The following is a 17,664-nucleotide window of genomic DNA, read 5'->3' as shown; positions in this document are numbered from 1 at the left end:
GAAGTAAGATGACCCAGCCTAGGGAAAGTTCTGCCTCAATCTCCTGCAGAGTTCTACCAACTCTCCATGCTGCTCAGAAACACAGCAGCCCCACTCATCTGGTCTACAGGAAAGAAACCAGCTTTACTACTCCAAATGACTGCCGGTTCCCTCCATGCTCCAGAACCCATGCCAAACATTATTATAGCCTTCAGAGCCATATAGAACCTTAAAACATATTATTTACCATCCTGGGTCAGTAACTCTCCACTTCTGGGCACTATCACACTCTTTGGAAATCTTCCATCTCCCTTGTAGCTCCTAATCCAGCCCCAGGGAGCGTCCAACTCCTGGTGAAGTGACTGTTTGCTGGGAGCTAAATCCTCAGCATATAATCATGAAGGAATGGATGAGGCAACTGTAGCTCACTTTTATTAGCAGATGGTCCAACACCTGTTCAGAACTAAGCTGCTCCTTGCTCTAGGGAGTGAGTGAGCACATGTGCACACACCTGTGGTGGAACATGAAGGGTTAAAATCCTTGGGTCTGTCCTTTTGTGGCCATTCCTCCTGTGTTGATTGTAGGTTTCCAAATAAGTGCTCATTCAGAGAAGCATCTTTAGAGTCATGCGATGGATCAGAAGATATGAAGAAAAAGAGTTCAAGAGAGGAAAAAAGCTGAGGGGAACTGAAATCTTCCTTCAGGTCTTTTGTCACTCCTCTGTAAATGGGGAGCTACGACAATGCTCCTGTAGTTTGTCCAGTTAATTACGGAACAATAGGAGGAGGAGAGCTGTGATGGATCTGCGATTTACAAGATAGGGGTGTGAGAGCCAAAGAATGGTAATTAGAGCAGACTTCCACACTGCCTATACAACTAACTGTTTGACTAACGAAAGGAATCCCTCCTATCTGCCTTCCCCTCGTCGATAAGAGCAGAATGCCACACAGGCGCGGGTAAACAGCACAGCTGGGCTTCACTCAGTCTCGAGGGGATGCCCGTTGTCCTTCCCCCCCACCCTGGTCTTGGAAAGGCACCTAGGGAGAAGGCGCAGCACTGGCAACAGCTCACCTTCACTGAAGGGAGTGGATACCCAGGGCAGAGATAAGAATCACTGAAGTAAGGCCACAGTCGAGGGGACAATGGGCCACAAAGCCATCCATCACACGGCAAACAAAGCTGTTGTCAGCAGGGAGGGCTGCATCCTCCAGGCATGTCAGTTGTCGAGAGAGTTGGATGACAGGACCCTCAAGGACTGACAAGTGCTCCAGGGAGATGCCAAGAGGAGAAGAAAGGAGATACAGCAACCATCGAGATGCTACACCGGTGCCAGGAAAGGCCATGCTGTTTCACATATTCTTCCCAGGTAAAGAAAGTGTAAATCTCTTGATAGAAGGGTGAGTCTTTTGTAATTGAAATACTTCTCATGTAGCTGAGGATGCAGGACTTTCCCTTGGCACAAGGGAGTATTGCAGCTGCACAAATTAGAGTCCTTTACATACTTTGACCAAAAACCTCAGGTTCAAAATATTCAGGGATTTTTTTCCCTCTTTACTCAAAGGTGTGGGCCTTTCCCTAGTTAGAGTGTTGTATGCTGAGCACACACACAAGGAACTCCACCAGCTTGTATGCTCCAGCTCTGTAACCAGCAGCTAAGTGATGCAAGCTTTGCTCTAGCTACTCCATTGCAACATGGAGGAACATAGAGGTGGTACACATCAGTCTTCACTCTCCTTCACACTTTATGTGCATCCCACACCATAAATTAAGGTCTGCCTCAGGAATAGCTTCTTTGATGAGCCTCTTCAGTGGATACTCCTATTTCAGACTAACAGAGTAGCTCAGTTTGACTTCCCAACCCACTTGAGCCTAATTGCCCCACATAGACAAGCCCTCATGAATAGCTGCTTGTGTGTGTGTATAGCTCTACCAAATCATCCACCTTGAGGAAACAAGAAAATTTCCAGCAGGTCTGGCTTCCACTTGAAAGTAATACAAAAACAGCTATTCCTAGTTCAGTACTGGCCTGAAAACAGGAATGAAACATGTTTCTGATCATTTCAGAAGCTCTAAAAGAAGTCTGATTCAGAGAATGGGCCAGAGATGGAAGGGGAAGAGGGGAAACATACCCTGTTTGAAGTGTAAGGTCTCGGGGTTTTATTAAGCCACTCTTAGGACATGCACATGAAGTGTCAGCCCAGGGCAATGTGCAGAGCAGTTCATGATGCAGATACTAGAAGTTAAGACATCCCAGAGCTTGGGAAGTGCTGAATCCGGCAATGGGATCTGAGCTCACTATAAAGAAAGGTTGAAGTGGAGATGAGGTCTGAACTCACACTCACAAATATCAAGGCTTACAGTGGGATACATCTTGAGTTATAAGCTGCTCTTTCTCCTTCCTTTCTTCTCATTGCAGCTCCTGACACTTTCCTTCTCTGTGTCATGTTTGGTGACTTTTTGCTTATTTTTCTGCAGTCAGGAGAGATGCCACAAACCTGGAGCTGGGCCCTTCCACCCATTAATCAAAATCTACAAGTGCTCTGCAGGGAGACAAAATCTCTGTGTGTTTTCTCTGATATTTCTGGAGCAGAGCATGGAGGGCAGGGAGGCTGGGCCAAGGACCCCTAGTTAGATTAACATTTTATTCAGAGACCTATTAATCAAAGTCAGAAGCGGCATGAAGCAGCACCAAGGGAGAAAAATAGCTGGACAATCAAGGCCCTTTTTAAAAAAAAACAAAAACCCAACCCACCTCTACTCCCCTCTCTCAGCTTGTTTGATTTACTGCAACTCACAACTCAGTCACAGTACTAGATGGGGGCGGGAGATTTGCAGCCTCTGTCCAAACAGGACCAAACCATACAGGTAAATTCTGGGGTTTTTTTCACATTAAGCAAACAACTGTCTGTATCCTGCCCCCAGCACCAGTCAAAAAGGTCCTAATCTTTTTTTCTGCAGAGCATAACACGCTTTCATGCAAGCTTCTACTTTTTAATTATTATTTTTGGAAGACAGCACGATTAGACTTCTTTTTCTTACAAGGAAAGACAGGCTCAGTTAACGGGAAGAGGTCTGGCCAGCGTTCTGCTTGATTAGGGCCTTTTGGAAGGGAGTATTTTGCCCCATAGGGGAGATAAATGGCCTCATACAGCATGTTACCGATGGGAGTCAGGCAAGTATGTGTCAGGAGGCTGAACAACTCAGCATTTGTTCCCTCCAGCACCAGCACTAACCCATCACGAGGTGAAGCACAGCGACGCAGGTGGTATGAGCCTGAAAACACACAGATAACACTGGGCACGGTGCAAAAGGGGTATTTTGCTTTAAGATGAAGATCAGCCAGGGAATAATTCAATGCTCATCTCTACAGTTTGCCCCAAGAACTCAGCCACAGGAGCCAGAGTATGTTTCAGAGACAGTCCAGTCCATCCTTTACCTCTGTCTCCTTAGGTTGTTTGGAGAATGGTATCTCAAGGACTTCTAAAAACTCAGGGCAAAGAGGAGAATTGGGAGCCATGGCCCTAAAGGGTAATGACATTCTGCAGAGTCTGACCAGTAGCAACATGTAAGTTAAACAGAGCTCAGACAAAAACCTTGTGCTTTCCTCTGAAAGTGATGGAAGAGAGATGACAAGAGCTAAGCTGGAGAGCAACATTATGCCAGTCATGCCAAGCAGTTCCTAGGAAACTTTGGCAGATGCTTTAGGCAAAGACAGCTCTGCTGCAAGGAAGGAGAGACTTGGCTCTTTCTCAGAGGAGCTGGGGAAAACTGCATGTGTGTGTCCTTCACCCAGGAAAAGCCAAGGCATCTCCAGCAGCTTTGGGTTGGTTTTCTCCCCTGGTGAGTTCCTGGTAGTTGCTGACAGCAGGGAGACATGGGGAACTCAATCCTTTCTCCCTTCCCCAGGCTTCTGACACCTCCAATCCCCAAACACAAGCATGTGGAGGAAGAAATGGATTTTTCCTGTATGGATAAGCAAGACGCCAGGCAAAGAGAGGCTTGTGGAATGCACAGCCCAATGGATCTAGTTTCCCAGAAAGAATGGCCTGGCCATAGCAGGAGGTTAATTAACTCTGGCAGCTCAAGGCTGGAAAATATCCACTTCATGCACTGGAGTGCCTGTCCATGGGTGAAGAGAGGGCCATGCAAACCATAGGGGCAAAGGTCCATCTGCAGACGTGTAAGAAAAGCCTGGCTGAGCTTCTGCCTGGGTCGTGTGGGAGGAACACAAGGAAGATTTAGCCAGTTGCTACAGCCAGAGCAGGGTCTTGCAAGTGTAAGAGGAGAACAACAAAACCACAAAAGAGCTAGATAAACACAGCTATGCCAGGCGTAGGTGGAGACACGTTATCTTATGGGGCAGGCATGCATCCTGCCCTCCTCTAAGCATCATAGATGCCTTTGTATCAACATCCAGGAAAAATGGCTGAGGGCTTGAAGGACCTTGAAGGCACAACTCTCAGTGGATGTGGTGGTTCACAAGAAAGGGAGAAGAATGCATCATGGTAGCATAGCAGAGAGAAATGAAATTACTCCCAGGCCGAGCAGACCCAATGAAAGCAGTATTTGGCTTTCCTTGCACAATGGAAGGAGGCACTGACCCATATGTCTGTGCACACTTCAGTTAAGTGTGTTTGGGACTGGAGACCTCTGTTCTCACTGCCAGTTCTGCAGCTTGCCAGACTGCAGAATACATTTCCGGCTCAACAAGACCAAAGTTAGGAGAGATCTCATCCCAGGGCAGCAGCTCCCAACTGTGACCGTATATCAGAAAATGCCCCTGTTCTCTGCCATTCCTGTAACACCCAGAGTATGAATATTCAGAGAAGATTCATGGTAGCATTTTACAAGACATCTGTGAGATGGCAGCATTTGCCCATCTAAGCACAGGGCCTGGAAACAGGCTACTTCCAAGACTCTGGTGTCAGCCTGTAACAAAAACTTCTTCAGCTTCAGACTTTCTGAAATCTAGAGGAACTTGGCAATTACATTAACCATGAAGAGCAGGGGAAGAAGTCCCTCTTTAGCAGTGTGCAAATTATTGAGAAGAAAGTCAGGAACAGCGACATGCAGGACAGCCATGTTGGGGTGCTCATCCTGCCCTCCCACTTCCCAGGAAGCTGGTGCAAGATGTAGGGGTGGTCAATCTCAGCTTTGCTGCTGCTGTGCTCTGTGAGAGCAGGAACTTTCCCTGCTTTAGTTTCTCCATCTTTGCAATTAATACATCAACTGGTATCCAGCTTGGCAAAGCCCTCTGAGATCTGTTGATGAAAAGTATCTACGAGATATATTTTAATTTTACTAAGTATGTTCTCCATACTTCCAAAAAAAACAGGTTCATCACAAGGTAGGTGAAAGGATGAACAGTGCCTGGAACTATTTTAAAGTGTCCTACCATCCAAAATGTAACAGATCAAATCCTCTGTGCTGCATTAGGATGGAATAAACAGCAGCTGGGGAGCTTACCACTCTGCTTGGGGAAGTCTCTCTGTAGCAAGAGGAGGGTGAGATTAACACAGAATTTCTGTGATTCCTTGGCTTGCTACTCAAGATAAGTATCATAGACTTAAATATTTGAGAGAAATACTAAACCTAAACAAAGCAAAGTAAGGTTCAAACTGAATTGTTTGCAAAGAATATGGTAGGAAAAGAGAAGGAATAGAGGCCAGGAGGCATTAGACAAGCCAAGGAAAACATTCTGAGAATGCCATGCCACGCCACTTAATGCAGTCAAATTTATTTCAAAAGCAAAGAAATATTTTTTTCAGAAGTTACTGCATAGCCAAGCTGTAACAGGAGGTGTATCCTTGCATCTGCTTTGAAGCACAGATACATCTTCTCCTTCTGCCCAGCATTTTTCACTGGCAAATCTCAAAGCACTTACAGATGTTCAAACTTTGCATACTTCTGATTTTAACTTTCTAGATTAAGTTTCTTGATAACTCTAATCAACAAAATACACTTCATTTTTTATCAAACTGCTCACAATGTCCCTACAAAAGCTGCGTTAGCCTGAAGCTACAGAGTGCTTCATGGTAGCCCACAAGTTCTACTGCTTTTCCCTCCATTGCAAGCATAAGTGCAGCAGCTCCAATATATTTCATGCTTTATTTTATGTACAGTTAGGCATACACTGACTTGGGTGCAGTGACTCCAACAGAAGAGCCTCTCTTTCCTGCCATGCAGGGCAGTCAAGGGGAAAGACCTCTGAGGGTGAATTAGAGCTGGCCAACCTGGGCAGCTAGTGAGGATGCCCCAGCCCTGATGTCCTCCAACAGCTCTGGTGAACTCCCTGTGGCACCAGTGCTGCAACTGCCAGGTGGAGAACAGCCAGTCTCATTCAATATGGGGAGCACTGATGTATCTGCTCATGGCCCAAGGATGCTGGAGAAGTTTTCCAGAGAAGGCTACAAGACAGTGCCCCACACAGTAGTAAATTATCTCCGTACAGGTAGTCATTAAAACTGAATTACACAAGGCTCCTGCTGGCTGTCACAGCAGGAAGGAAAGCAGTTCCACACAGTCTCTCAGCATTACATGCTTCTTGTCCTGAGCACTGATGTTCACCTCCATACCTGGCTGGGTGCAGCTGTTAGCTATGCAGCACTCAAGCTCAGTGTTCCATCCCACTCATTTCTCTCACATTCCACCCACTTCCCTCACCAGCTGCCAAAGCACAGCCCAAGGAGACATCACCCCAACATCTCTGGGGATGCATCCTGTTTGCCATGGGCAGGGAGCCCAAGGCCCTTGACTGCATTAATGCCAAGCCACCCTTGTACAGATGAGCCATCATGATCCTCCCCTGTTCCTTTCCCTTTCCCACTAGAGGCTGCCGCCTGTCCTGCCCTCCTACTCTAGCAAAAGCTCCTGTTTGATATGTACTCCAGCTGCTTCCCAACAGGAGATATTCCCTTTCTGACTGACATTTCCTTTGAAATAAGAGAAACACAGCAGGCACTGGACTCCCAGTGTGTCAACACACACAGCTCAGCACCTCCAGGGGTCCTGGGAGTCCTTCCAAAACCTGCTGGCTTGCTGTGGTTAATAAACATTCAGTCTCTGAGCAACAAAACTCTTCTGCTTTCCAGAGAGAAACCCCAAATGCTGTCAGTCCTGCTTGGCTTCTGTCAGGTGGATCCACTTGCACAGCAAATCTAAAATAAAGCTGTAAACTTAAGCAGGATCCAGCCTCTTGCAGGAAGATCTATGCCACAGAAGCTTAGTTCCAAATAAGCCACCTCCCCTCCACAGCAGCAGCCCACTAGGCCATGAGGTCACTGGTAGTCCTACCAACAAAGATCATTTACCTCATCCTCCTCTTTCTGTTCCTCTGCTATCTCAGCACATGCAATGAAAGACACTTCAGCAGACAGATCCTCTTTGCCATGCAAGATATGAAACTGGTGGAAGATATTCTGTAAATTATTATTTTAAAACTAAACCCCCAACTTCTAAAGACCAAATAACAGTTGGTATAAGTATCTGGTTTTGGAGCACAGATCTAAAAGATATATAAAATGCTTACTTAGATGTCTGCTTTCCAGTTAACAAATACTAAACTTCAGGTTTGGGGTTAGAGTAATTTTTCACTTAGAAATTCAAGTGGCTTGCTAGTAGGTAGGAGGGTGAACACAGAAACGTATGCACCAGTTGTATGCCCTGGGCTTCAGCTGAGCTTTTTCAAAGACACTCTTTTTTCCCCATCTAAGATTGGAAATATCTGAGATAATTTCCCATCCCACATAGATTTCACAATTTCCCATCCCTGGGAACGTAGAGTGCCTAGCACATGGGGCCCTGCAGACATCTACAGATAAAGGCAAGGCAAGGTAGGAATCCTGGAGACTCACAGACAAATGGGGATTGAAATTACATGCTAATTTTCCCACAGCTAATTAACTACTGGAACAAGTTTAGGGGTTATAATTCTAATACAAATTTCCTCTCATTTTTACAGGACTCAGATGCTTTCATTGAGTTTAGAAATACTTGTCTTACTGTACATAACTAAGGTTACACTACCAAGACATGCACAACCAAGTGTCCTTGCCCCACAGCTGTGTGTTGGATCTCATTAAATAAGAGATTCATCTTGGCAGTTTGTGTGCACAGCTCAGCATGTGCTCCAAAGGCTCCTTCACTGAACCCTGGCTTTATTGAAGTCAATGGCAGAATGGAGCAGGGCCAGGATTTCACTCCACTGCCCTCAAGTTAGACACGTTTTCAGTAGTTACATCTCCACATTGTTTTTTTTTCTTCTCTGCATGTCTAGAACAGAAACTAGGGCACTGGCTTATTGCAACACACAGCAATTTACCCAAAGCATGACTTCTCCCGGAGTGTGAACACCACCACACAGATCAAACCACTTCAAGTGGAGCCTTCTCCCAGAACTATGCATGACAGCACATCTCATGATGTATTTTCAGATACAGACAATGCAATTCCCTCTCTCCACCTTCATCTTATATAAGCATATTTCTTTCCCTCCTCTCGGTGTGCCTCATTCACTCACACAGAAACAGAAAACTCCACTGTCCTTTTTTTTTGGCTCAGACCAAGACTCACCAATGGACTAATACAAACCACTCTACCTGAAGCACTGTAGGATACCTCAGGGGAATTTGCACACTGAAGGCACAGTCACTTGGAGGGAGTTTTGCTTTGTTTAGGGGCAGACAACAGAAATGCCACGTTGCTTCTTGCGCTTTAGCAAATCCCTGGCAAATAGGAAAAGCAGCAAAGGGATCATCAAAATGCCATTCTTGACAGATAGTGGCAATGGGGACAAGAGGAGGGAAGTGATGAAGAACACCAATGTCTTGCTTTTGAAGCCTTCTGCACTGGATCGTCAAATGAATCAGTTTGATGGTTTTGGTGTGGCTGAGCCAGCAAAGGACCAAACATGGGAAAGTGGCAAGCTGTATTTTATGCACAACTTGAGAAATGCTGACAGGCACTGGGAAGGGTGGGGAAGAATGGCAGGTACCAACAGAAAAGGCAATGGCTCACAGCAGAGGTGAGGATGAGGCAAGAAGGATGATGCCACCTTTGGTTTGACATGTATAGCCAGGCCAGGGTGGAGGCTTTGGACTGGACCTGGAGAGAATCATTACAAGGTAGAAAAACATGTATAGCTGTGCAGGGAAGCTGGCCTCTGCTTCATAGGTTTTAATGGGTGCAACCTTGCTGCAGCACACAGGGATTTATGGAGATTAATATGAAGCCCAAGTCCCACTGACAGTCATTTTGTCTCATGTCCCCACAGAACAAAGATTTCATGCTTCATCTCTCTTCTCTCTCCTCACAGGAATCCAGGCAGCTGATCTAATATGAAGATTCACCTGAGAAAAGTACAAAACAGCCTGGGGAAAAGCCTTGATTTCACCAGCAGGTTCATTAATAGAGATCACAACACAGCACATAAGGGGGCCATTGTTCCTGGAATAAAATCTCCATTTGAGCTCTCTTCTTTAGCCACAATCAATGGGACAGAACTAAAGTCTCATCCTGGGAAAAAAATAGCTTGCTAACACTGTGTTGAAAGATTAGGTAATGGAGATGTAAAGCAAGTGTGGGCACCCGCACCATTTCTTGGTGAGCTTGAGAATGGTGGAGGTAAAAGCCCTGGTGAGAAAGGCTCCCCAAACACAGGCACAGCCTTTATTGTATCCCATGAGAGACAGTCAAGTTAAGTGCTACGTTTTGTAAGAGGTGTTGTCAGTTTCACAGTACTTCAGACCGAACAGCTCCTCCCCATGTAGGGGCATTTACTCCATGTTTGATTATTCAGCCTCTGCATTTTCTCTTCCATGGACACAGAACCAACATAAATAACTCTTAGCTGTTCTGCACTTGCATCCTAGCAAGCCCTGGGGTATTCTCTGAGCACCTATCCCCCACCCATCCTCCAGGCACCTTCCCATCTCCAATAGGCATGCCAGCAGAAACCCACAGCTTTCCCCACCACTTGCCAAGGGCTGGATTTCAGCCCTCCAAAATTCAGACTAAACACCCCACAAAGAACCGACACTTATTTCCATCATTGCCATAGCAACACAATGCCCCCTTTCCTCCCCTCTCAGTTTCACTCTGGTGTTTTGGAATGCCAATAAGAATAGGACTGTTCAAACTAGGAGTCATAGGTTCCAAAAGCGATGCCTGCTGCATCGTCAGTCCATTTGGGCAGACACACTTGCCTTCATCCTCTCCCAGGCCCACATCTCACGTTGATTTTACTAGTGGAAGCCAACAGGCGATGAGAAGCTATTTGCTGCCCTCTTCTGAATGCACCCAAATTCCGTGTCACTGTGGGTAAGGGCTCTGGAATGAGCAGAGCTGTCTCTGTGCAAAATTATATTGCTGTGTCATCACTGTGACAAGGCAGCTTAGAAGGGACCATCAGTTATTGGAGATGAGGATGGTAGATCAGAGCTACACAACCTAAAGCATTGGTAACCCTTAGAGGACATTGCTGGCATTTTGATTTCAGAACTCTCAGGTGGAACTATAAAGAAATACCTTCTAGCATGTTCTCTTTTCAATAGTCACAAACATTTCAGAGTGGCAGCAGGCCACGAGACACATAAAGAAATAGGAAGAAAATAACTTGCGGATTTAAGAGAGTGACTTTTTTATTTTAATTTTTTATTTTGGATTAAACCCACTTAAATCTTATGCTCACCAGTAGTGCTCTATCCTGTCCTTCCAGGGAATATATAGCTCTATCTAGACATACAGTACATGTGCTCATCCTGCCTTCAGAGCAAACTTTAACACTGCAGTCAGCTGCTTTCAAGGCACTTATCCAAGATGACAATACCATGCAGATACCTAAAACCCAGGGCACTTGAAAGAAGGAAGAACCAATGTGCCTTTTCCCCCCCTCCATAATCTACTGGTCATTTGGGACTGCACCAAAGAAGTGCTGACCTACTTTTTAGACACTCCAGGTTTGGAGCTCTGCAGCATGGAAGCTGCAAACACACTTTGGTGTGGTTTCCCTAGGTTTTTTAATCTTGTATCTTTCAGAGAAAGGACCTGCTTGGAAGCACTTTGAGCCTTTGGTAATTCAGCAGCCTGTCCAGCTGGCCTGGCAGCCTCATCTTATTGGGCTGCCCATGATACTAGGAAGTTATTCTCAAAGCAGCCTAACAGCTTGCATTTATCTTTGCCATATTTCTGTCACTGCTTCCTCTTTGCACAGTCCCTCATTTCAGAGACAAAGTCAGTTTTCTCTTCAGCAGCAGCACAGCAGATCCTCTTCAGGTCAGTGGAGCAAGTAACCATCTGTGATATACAGCTTTCTGAGCCAGGAGAAGCTGAGACACGCAGGCTCTAGATTTATGGATTAAACACGCTGCCATGGCATACAAATCACTCTGCGCTTGGTGTAATTCATTATCACATTGCTATGGCTGGTCACATTCTTCACAGGTGCAAATGATGCCAAAAAGGCTTTTTACCTTCCAGGTGCCAAGACTTAACCACATGACCCCTTCTGCCTCCCCAGGGAAGTGAAAGCCAAGTCAGCAGTTATTCTTTGTGGGCACACTGAGTCATGAAAGGTTTCTAGCACCCCATGGCAGTGCTGACAGGCAGGCAGCTCAGCAGTCACAGGGCTGGGGTCGTGCCTGCTCCCAGTCTAGCCTCTCCCAGCAACTGAGCCTGTGTCTGTAGCAGTGTTTGTTAGTGCACTAGCAGCATCCTCTTAACTCAGCTAAAAATCTGCAGGCAAAACCAGGGATTCATTCTGCCACACTAACATGCTTTGCAACAGCACTGGGAAAGCAGAGGGGCCTTTTACATTCCTTGCATGTACCAGTAAAGAACTTCAACAATAGGCAAAAAATAGCTAAAATAACAGTATAGCTGACCTAAAGAAATGAGAGGGAAAGGGTGAAGGGAAGACAGTGGGTTGTGCTTCTTCCTTACACATATGTCTTTATTGTGAGAAAAGAACACTGGGGAAGAACAAGCCAGAAAACAGGCTTCCTATGGCAAGATTGTTCCTCAGAGAAAAATAAATAAATACAGTACTTACTAATATTTAAAAATTAGAGATTTAAAAGTGACAGGGGGCTTCAAGAAGTATCAGTTTGGGCATCCTCACAGAGCAGGTTCCTCAGAGGAGCTGTGCCTCCCCTTAGAGGACCCCTGGTGACACTGCAATGGAATCGCAGCCCACAATAAGCGATGCATTGGCTACAAAGTCCAGCAAGGTGCAGTTCTCAGAGTTAAAACCAAATCTGGGGTGGAACTCCATTCCCTCAGGTGCTACACTGCAACATCCAGACAGGTAGTGTTGGAGAAATAGGGGCCAGAGACAGAAAAGGGAGGAAAGAGACCTTCTGAAGCAGAGCTGTGAACAATACTTTTGTTCCTGAGGCAGAGCTGTGTCACTGCACATCAAGCGGCTCCAGGCACTTCAGCAAGGTGAACATCTTCCTCAGCTTTCGAGGCCTCCCGCCACGCTGTAGCCAGCCCTCTCTCGGCACGGCGAGGGGATTCATGTCACACAGAGGTCCTCACCTTCCTGTCTCAGCCTCTGCCTCCGGTGCCAGGGGAAATTTCACTGCAGTACTTCACACTTCTGGGGCTGGCACGGACCTCTGGGATGAGCTGAGCTGAAGTGAAGCAACCCGTGGCAGAGAGGCGCCAGGACTCTCCGTTTTCCCTCAGCAGCTCCCGAGCCCGGCCCGGCCCAGCGCCTTTTTCCTCCTCCTCCTCACAGGTTCCCTGCAGTTTCCTGCCTGTCCCTTGCCCCTCGTGCCCCATCCCCTGCCCTCTGCCGCCAGCCGAGCGGCCAGTCTCGTGGCCAAGCCCCGCTCGTGTGGAGCCTGAGGGAACTGGACTCCTCGAACTTGCGGACCGAGAGCATGCGGCCGTTCACCGGCACTCGTCAGGGCGATCACCGTCCAGGTGTTCCTGGAGCAGGAATCACCCTTCCCCTCCAGCCCCCATCACACCAAAATAAGCAGCAGCCTCGTGGAGCTAGAACGGAGAAGCCCGCTGTGGCGCACGGTAGCTCAACCCTGTAGCGCACCTCTGTTAACACTTACAGCAGCCTTCACTCTTTGTACTGCTTGGCACAAAGCTTGGGTGTGAGGGAGCACAGGAGCATGCATGATACCTAATGCAGAGCAGGAAACCAAGTCACTTACATCATCATGTATCATTACTTTATTTCAATTTTGCTTCATTCCAAGAACAATTAAGGGACATCAGAACCAGCTGTGGGCACTTCAGTGGGTGTTGCATTTTGAGGCTCCAAAGAGAATCCGCTCTCTTGTGCCAGGTGCTGCACAAGCAGAGTCAGAAAAAGCCTCTGGACTCCACAACTCTTGGCTTCAGGTTGAACTTCTCATAATCATTCAGAGTCCCAGTCTGACTCAGTATAGGTGGAAGTCAGTATTAAACTACAAGTAGATTTAAAGGAATTAAGATAGGATGAAGTGGGTAGGCTTTTGAACATTCACTCCCTTCCCCCCAAACACTGGAAAAGACACACTAGGCAAGGAGAAGCACTCAAAGTTACTAAAGCAATCTGTGGCAGCACCAAGGAAACTATTTCTCCACTGTCCTAGGCTAGTACCTTAGGTGTTCACTGTCACCTCTGTCCTCACCTGACCCAACACAACCAGAAACATCATGGAAAGTATGGCAGAAATACTCTTCATATAGAAGGAACCAAGGACTGTAAGACCCTATGAGCTTGTGAGCAGTTTGAGTCACTTCTGGTTGGTTCAATTTATGATTTCCTTAGTCTACCAAACTGGAACCTCTCCCAGCTCTGCAAAGCAATCGAGGTCATGCTACAGAATTTAAAGCACTAAAAAACCACAAGATCAAGACTTTAGAAATACAGCAAGTGTATTAGTTCAAGTCCTGTTTCAGACTGCAGTCAGATCAGATGCTGCACTGAACTGGCCGCTCTGAATATCACAAGCCACCTGACCTCAGCACAGCATCACCCAAAAGGGAGAAGGGCCTTCAGTCTTGTGCTGTTAATCACTGTTTTAGGGACTTCTTGAAGAAGATACCCAGATATCTACATGCTAGTGTGGATCCTGGGTGGTGCTCCGTGCTTCAGCTGTCATTCTCCGAAATTTCTGCAAATAGACAATGATGAAGATCACCAAGATACCTTGGAGGAAAAGGAGAATGAAGAGGCAGAGCTGAGAGAAGAGAGCCAGGCTGCAGTACCAGTACTGGCATGTGGAGATGATCTCATCTTCTGTCAGATAGGCAATGACCCGGTCCTGAAGGTGAGCTGGGGAGGTACATCTCACATCCCTGTATAAAGTCCGGTTCTGCTGCCACTGGAGCCAGGAACGCAAGTAGAGGATGTCACAGTTACACTCCCAAGGGTTGCCCTGCAGGTAGACTACCTGGAGGCTCCTTAGGTTGTCAAAGAGCCCATTGGGAATAGAGGTGAGCTTGTTGTAACCCAGGTGGATAACTTCAGCTGAGGGACGGAATGCAACTGGTAGTTTTGCTACAGTGAGGTCTTTTGATGTGCAGTCAATAATGTTGGTGGCACACTTGCATGGCACAGGGCATGTGGGTATCACAAGTGGGAGGAAGCCAAGGAGGGACAAGAAGAGAATTTCACCATTCATCTTCACTTATAAACACTCCCCTGGTGAGACTGGGTAAGACTCTCGGCTGGACACCACAGCCTAGGTCTTTCGTTGGTTTGTTCTGAGGATGTTTCTAAAGCTGGATGACTTTGTTGTCCTTCACAGGAAACGGGAGAACTCTGGAAAGAACAGAGTTAAAAGAGGTGTTGTGTAAATAGGGTCTCATTACAGGAGAATGTTCCTCGTCTTCCAACCATGGATTTGAAGTGGGATATGAACAGATGGCTACTGGGAGACTTAGCTGCAGCCATCAAATCCATTTTCACCAGTCCTCAGAAGTGTACAGGAGCTGCCTGTATTTTCAGTATTACTGGGGGCACTTTACTAGGGTATCCAAGAAAATTTGTGTCAAGGAATCAAAAATTAGAATATGAAATTGCTCATGCCTTATCATAGCTCTGAATTGCATTCATGAGCAAAGCTTTGTTCATGCAAACTACAAGAGGAGATTCAGAAATAAATGTACTGTTACCACAAATAACAAATAAAAAGTAGCATTTCCAGTTTTGAAAAGTGACAAACACTCCTTGGCCACCAGAGAGGGTGCTGACCACCGAGGGTAGACATCAGAAGAGTTTTTCATGCTAGATATTGCTCCAGCAGGTGGATAATCTCCTTCTGGAGCTGTGACCATGCTGGGAGACATGGGTCAATGGGCTCTCTGTCCTGCACTCTCATACCATCGCTGAGCATGAGCTGCTGCAACCTCTCTAGGAGAACAACTACACACATCTGTCACAGGGCTTTTCTGTGCAATGTGTCAACCAAATGAAAAGAAAAAAGACAAAGATCAGAAGCCAACTTCGTTGACTTACCAGAGTAGTTCAGTCCTTGTTTCTTGCTGGTTTTACAACACAAGAGGAAGGTCTCAAGGCAGTCCAGCCAGTGCAAGAGTGTTTGCAGCTGCATAGCTGAGCTCCTGGATAATCCTCTTGCAGCTGGCTGGCAAGATAAGGGTCAGCCTCATCCCAGGGACACCTCCCACATGAGGCCTTCCTGCAAGTTTGTGGCATGTCACCGGAAGCTGAGGCTTCATTGAGCAAGTCTTCCAAGAAATGGGAGCTGGCACTGCTCACAAGAACATGTTTGCTGGGATAGATGCTGACAGTGCTGATAACTGTGATTCTGGGCCCACATGTGCAGCTCAACAGAAACATTTCAAAGCCTCAGTTGCAAAGTAGTAACTCAAAATGCATTTCAACCTGGAAGGTAATGTGACTGGTTTGTCCCACACTTCCTGAGCACTGTGGCCTTTGATTTCCCCATCTCATTAGGAAGACTGTATTTGGCAGAGTGGTGAAACCTAGCCCTTTGCAGTGTGCTGACTCTGAGGTTTCCCTCAAAGCAGTAACACAAATCTACTCCTAATTATCAGTGGAAGATCTGCTGAGAGAAATGGACTTCCAGTGACCACACTGGTGTCAATAATTGAGCCAAGAGAAAAACCCTCCTGGCACTCACATCCTCTCATTATTGTTAAAACACAATCCTTGATGTTTCACTGTCTACATCAAAGTAATCCTTTCACAGAAAGGACGACAGATTGGGAAAAAGATTGCTCCAAGGGACTGCTCTTTTGGTAGCCAAGTGAGTTGGCAGCTTTCAACAAGTGCAGCTTGCAGTTACTGAAAAAGACTGACCACATCTTTTATTTGGAAGTTATATTAAACAAATACTTGAACAGGTTAAGTCCAAGGGTCAAAACTACATTTAGGTAGAATCTTGTCTTCTCAAGGCCATTGCACCATCACAGTTTCCTGCCATCAGCCTGAGCCTAGGCATTGGCAGTGCTTCTTAGAGTAAGGCCACCACAACTGCAACTGTTGCCCCATTGGGCCCAACTCTCCATTACCTTCTACAGAGGCAAAAACGATGAATGTCCTGAATGTGCTCAATGTCAAGATAATCTAGGATGTAAACAACAGCAGAATTTGGCCTTAACCAAGGGAAAAATCTCTGATGCTCTAAATAAGGCAATTAAGATTTAAATTACAGATCGTTCCATTTGTTTCACTGGAGCAGGCAGGCTAACAAACCAACCCTGTTTTTCCTGCAGGGCCTGCTTCCCACTTGGGCACAGCTTGACTACCACAGGGTAAATTTGCTCAGCAAACTTACCTCATCTCATGCACTTGGAGCCACCTTTATCCACAAGCAGGTGGTCAGGCCAGGTGTGGCATGGAGTTGGATCTACAGTCAGACCCCTTGTGGCTCTGCATGCAGCACAGGCTCAGCAGTGCTCCTTTGGCTATGTACAAAATGGATTTCCTGAGACTGGATCCTGCTCAGCTGCCCATAGCTGACTTAGACACTGCTCCTAGGGGAAGCTTAAAGACAGAAGAATTTCAAGATCATCTCTTCTAGCTTCTGACATAAACAGGCCAGAAATCCTGTGCAGGAGGCCCTGCCTGGAGCCTGGTCCCACGGAATTAGATGAAAGGAGAATCAGGGTCAGTTTCACTCTCTTCTGCTCAATGCATCAGCAAAGCTGCCTGAGAGGACTGGAAATTAAATAGAAAGAGGTTGGGGTTTTGCATGTATTTATTTCATTGATCAATTCAGGTAGTAAACATTAATAATAACAACAATAATTATTTAATAAAATGTATATGTTTTAAAAGGTTTCATTTTTCTTTGTTCACAATGACAAAACGTTCAAACAGAAATTTACCCCCCAAAATAATATATATTTTAATGACCCAACAGATGGACAGGAAACAGCCTAGAAAAGGAGCAGAGGGTGAGGAAGTTGTGTGGCAGGAGCAAGCCAGCGTTAAAAGCACAGCAGAGTTGGTGAGGAGAAGCAGGCAACACCATTGCAGAGCATGAAGAGTAGACCCTTCCTTCTCTGGGGGGGAAGCATGCTGGAGGCAGCAGGACTGCACAGGCAGGACCAGCACAGCAGCAGCACAGAAGCAGTTCATGCCACGGCTCCCTTCCCAAGCAGGCACAGGGTCCAAGATGTAACAACGGCCCCAGCTGCAGCCTGGGATAGCTCTGTGGAGGGGGACACCACCCCTGCAGCCACTCACTCAGCAGG

General features: G+C 46.4%; 1 protein-coding gene across 1 annotated transcript; it reads right to left on the bottom strand.

Annotated features, from left to right (window-relative positions):
* Positions 1-13,302: 13,302 nt before the first annotated feature.
* On the bottom strand, positions 13,303-15,540 carry GP1BB (glycoprotein Ib platelet subunit beta). Its single transcript, XM_054392741.1, has 2 exons — positions 15,440-15,540; positions 13,303-14,743 (listed from the first exon to the last, which is right to left on the bottom strand). Exon 2 carries the CDS (start codon positions 14,601-14,603, stop codon positions 14,040-14,042), a length of 564 nt encoding a protein of 187 aa, XP_054248716.1. The 5' UTR covers positions 14,604-14,743; positions 15,440-15,540; the 3' UTR covers positions 13,303-14,039.
* Between the last annotated feature and the right edge of the window lie 2,124 nt (positions 15,541-17,664).

Source organism: Indicator indicator, chromosome 26 (assembly GCF_027791375.1).
Source record: "Indicator indicator isolate 239-I01 chromosome 26, UM_Iind_1.1, whole genome shotgun sequence".
NCBI lineage: Eukaryota > Metazoa > Chordata > Aves > Piciformes > Indicatoridae > Indicator > Indicator indicator.
Note: the sequence above shows the minus strand (reverse complement) of the source record. Positions and strands in the feature narration are given on the sequence as shown.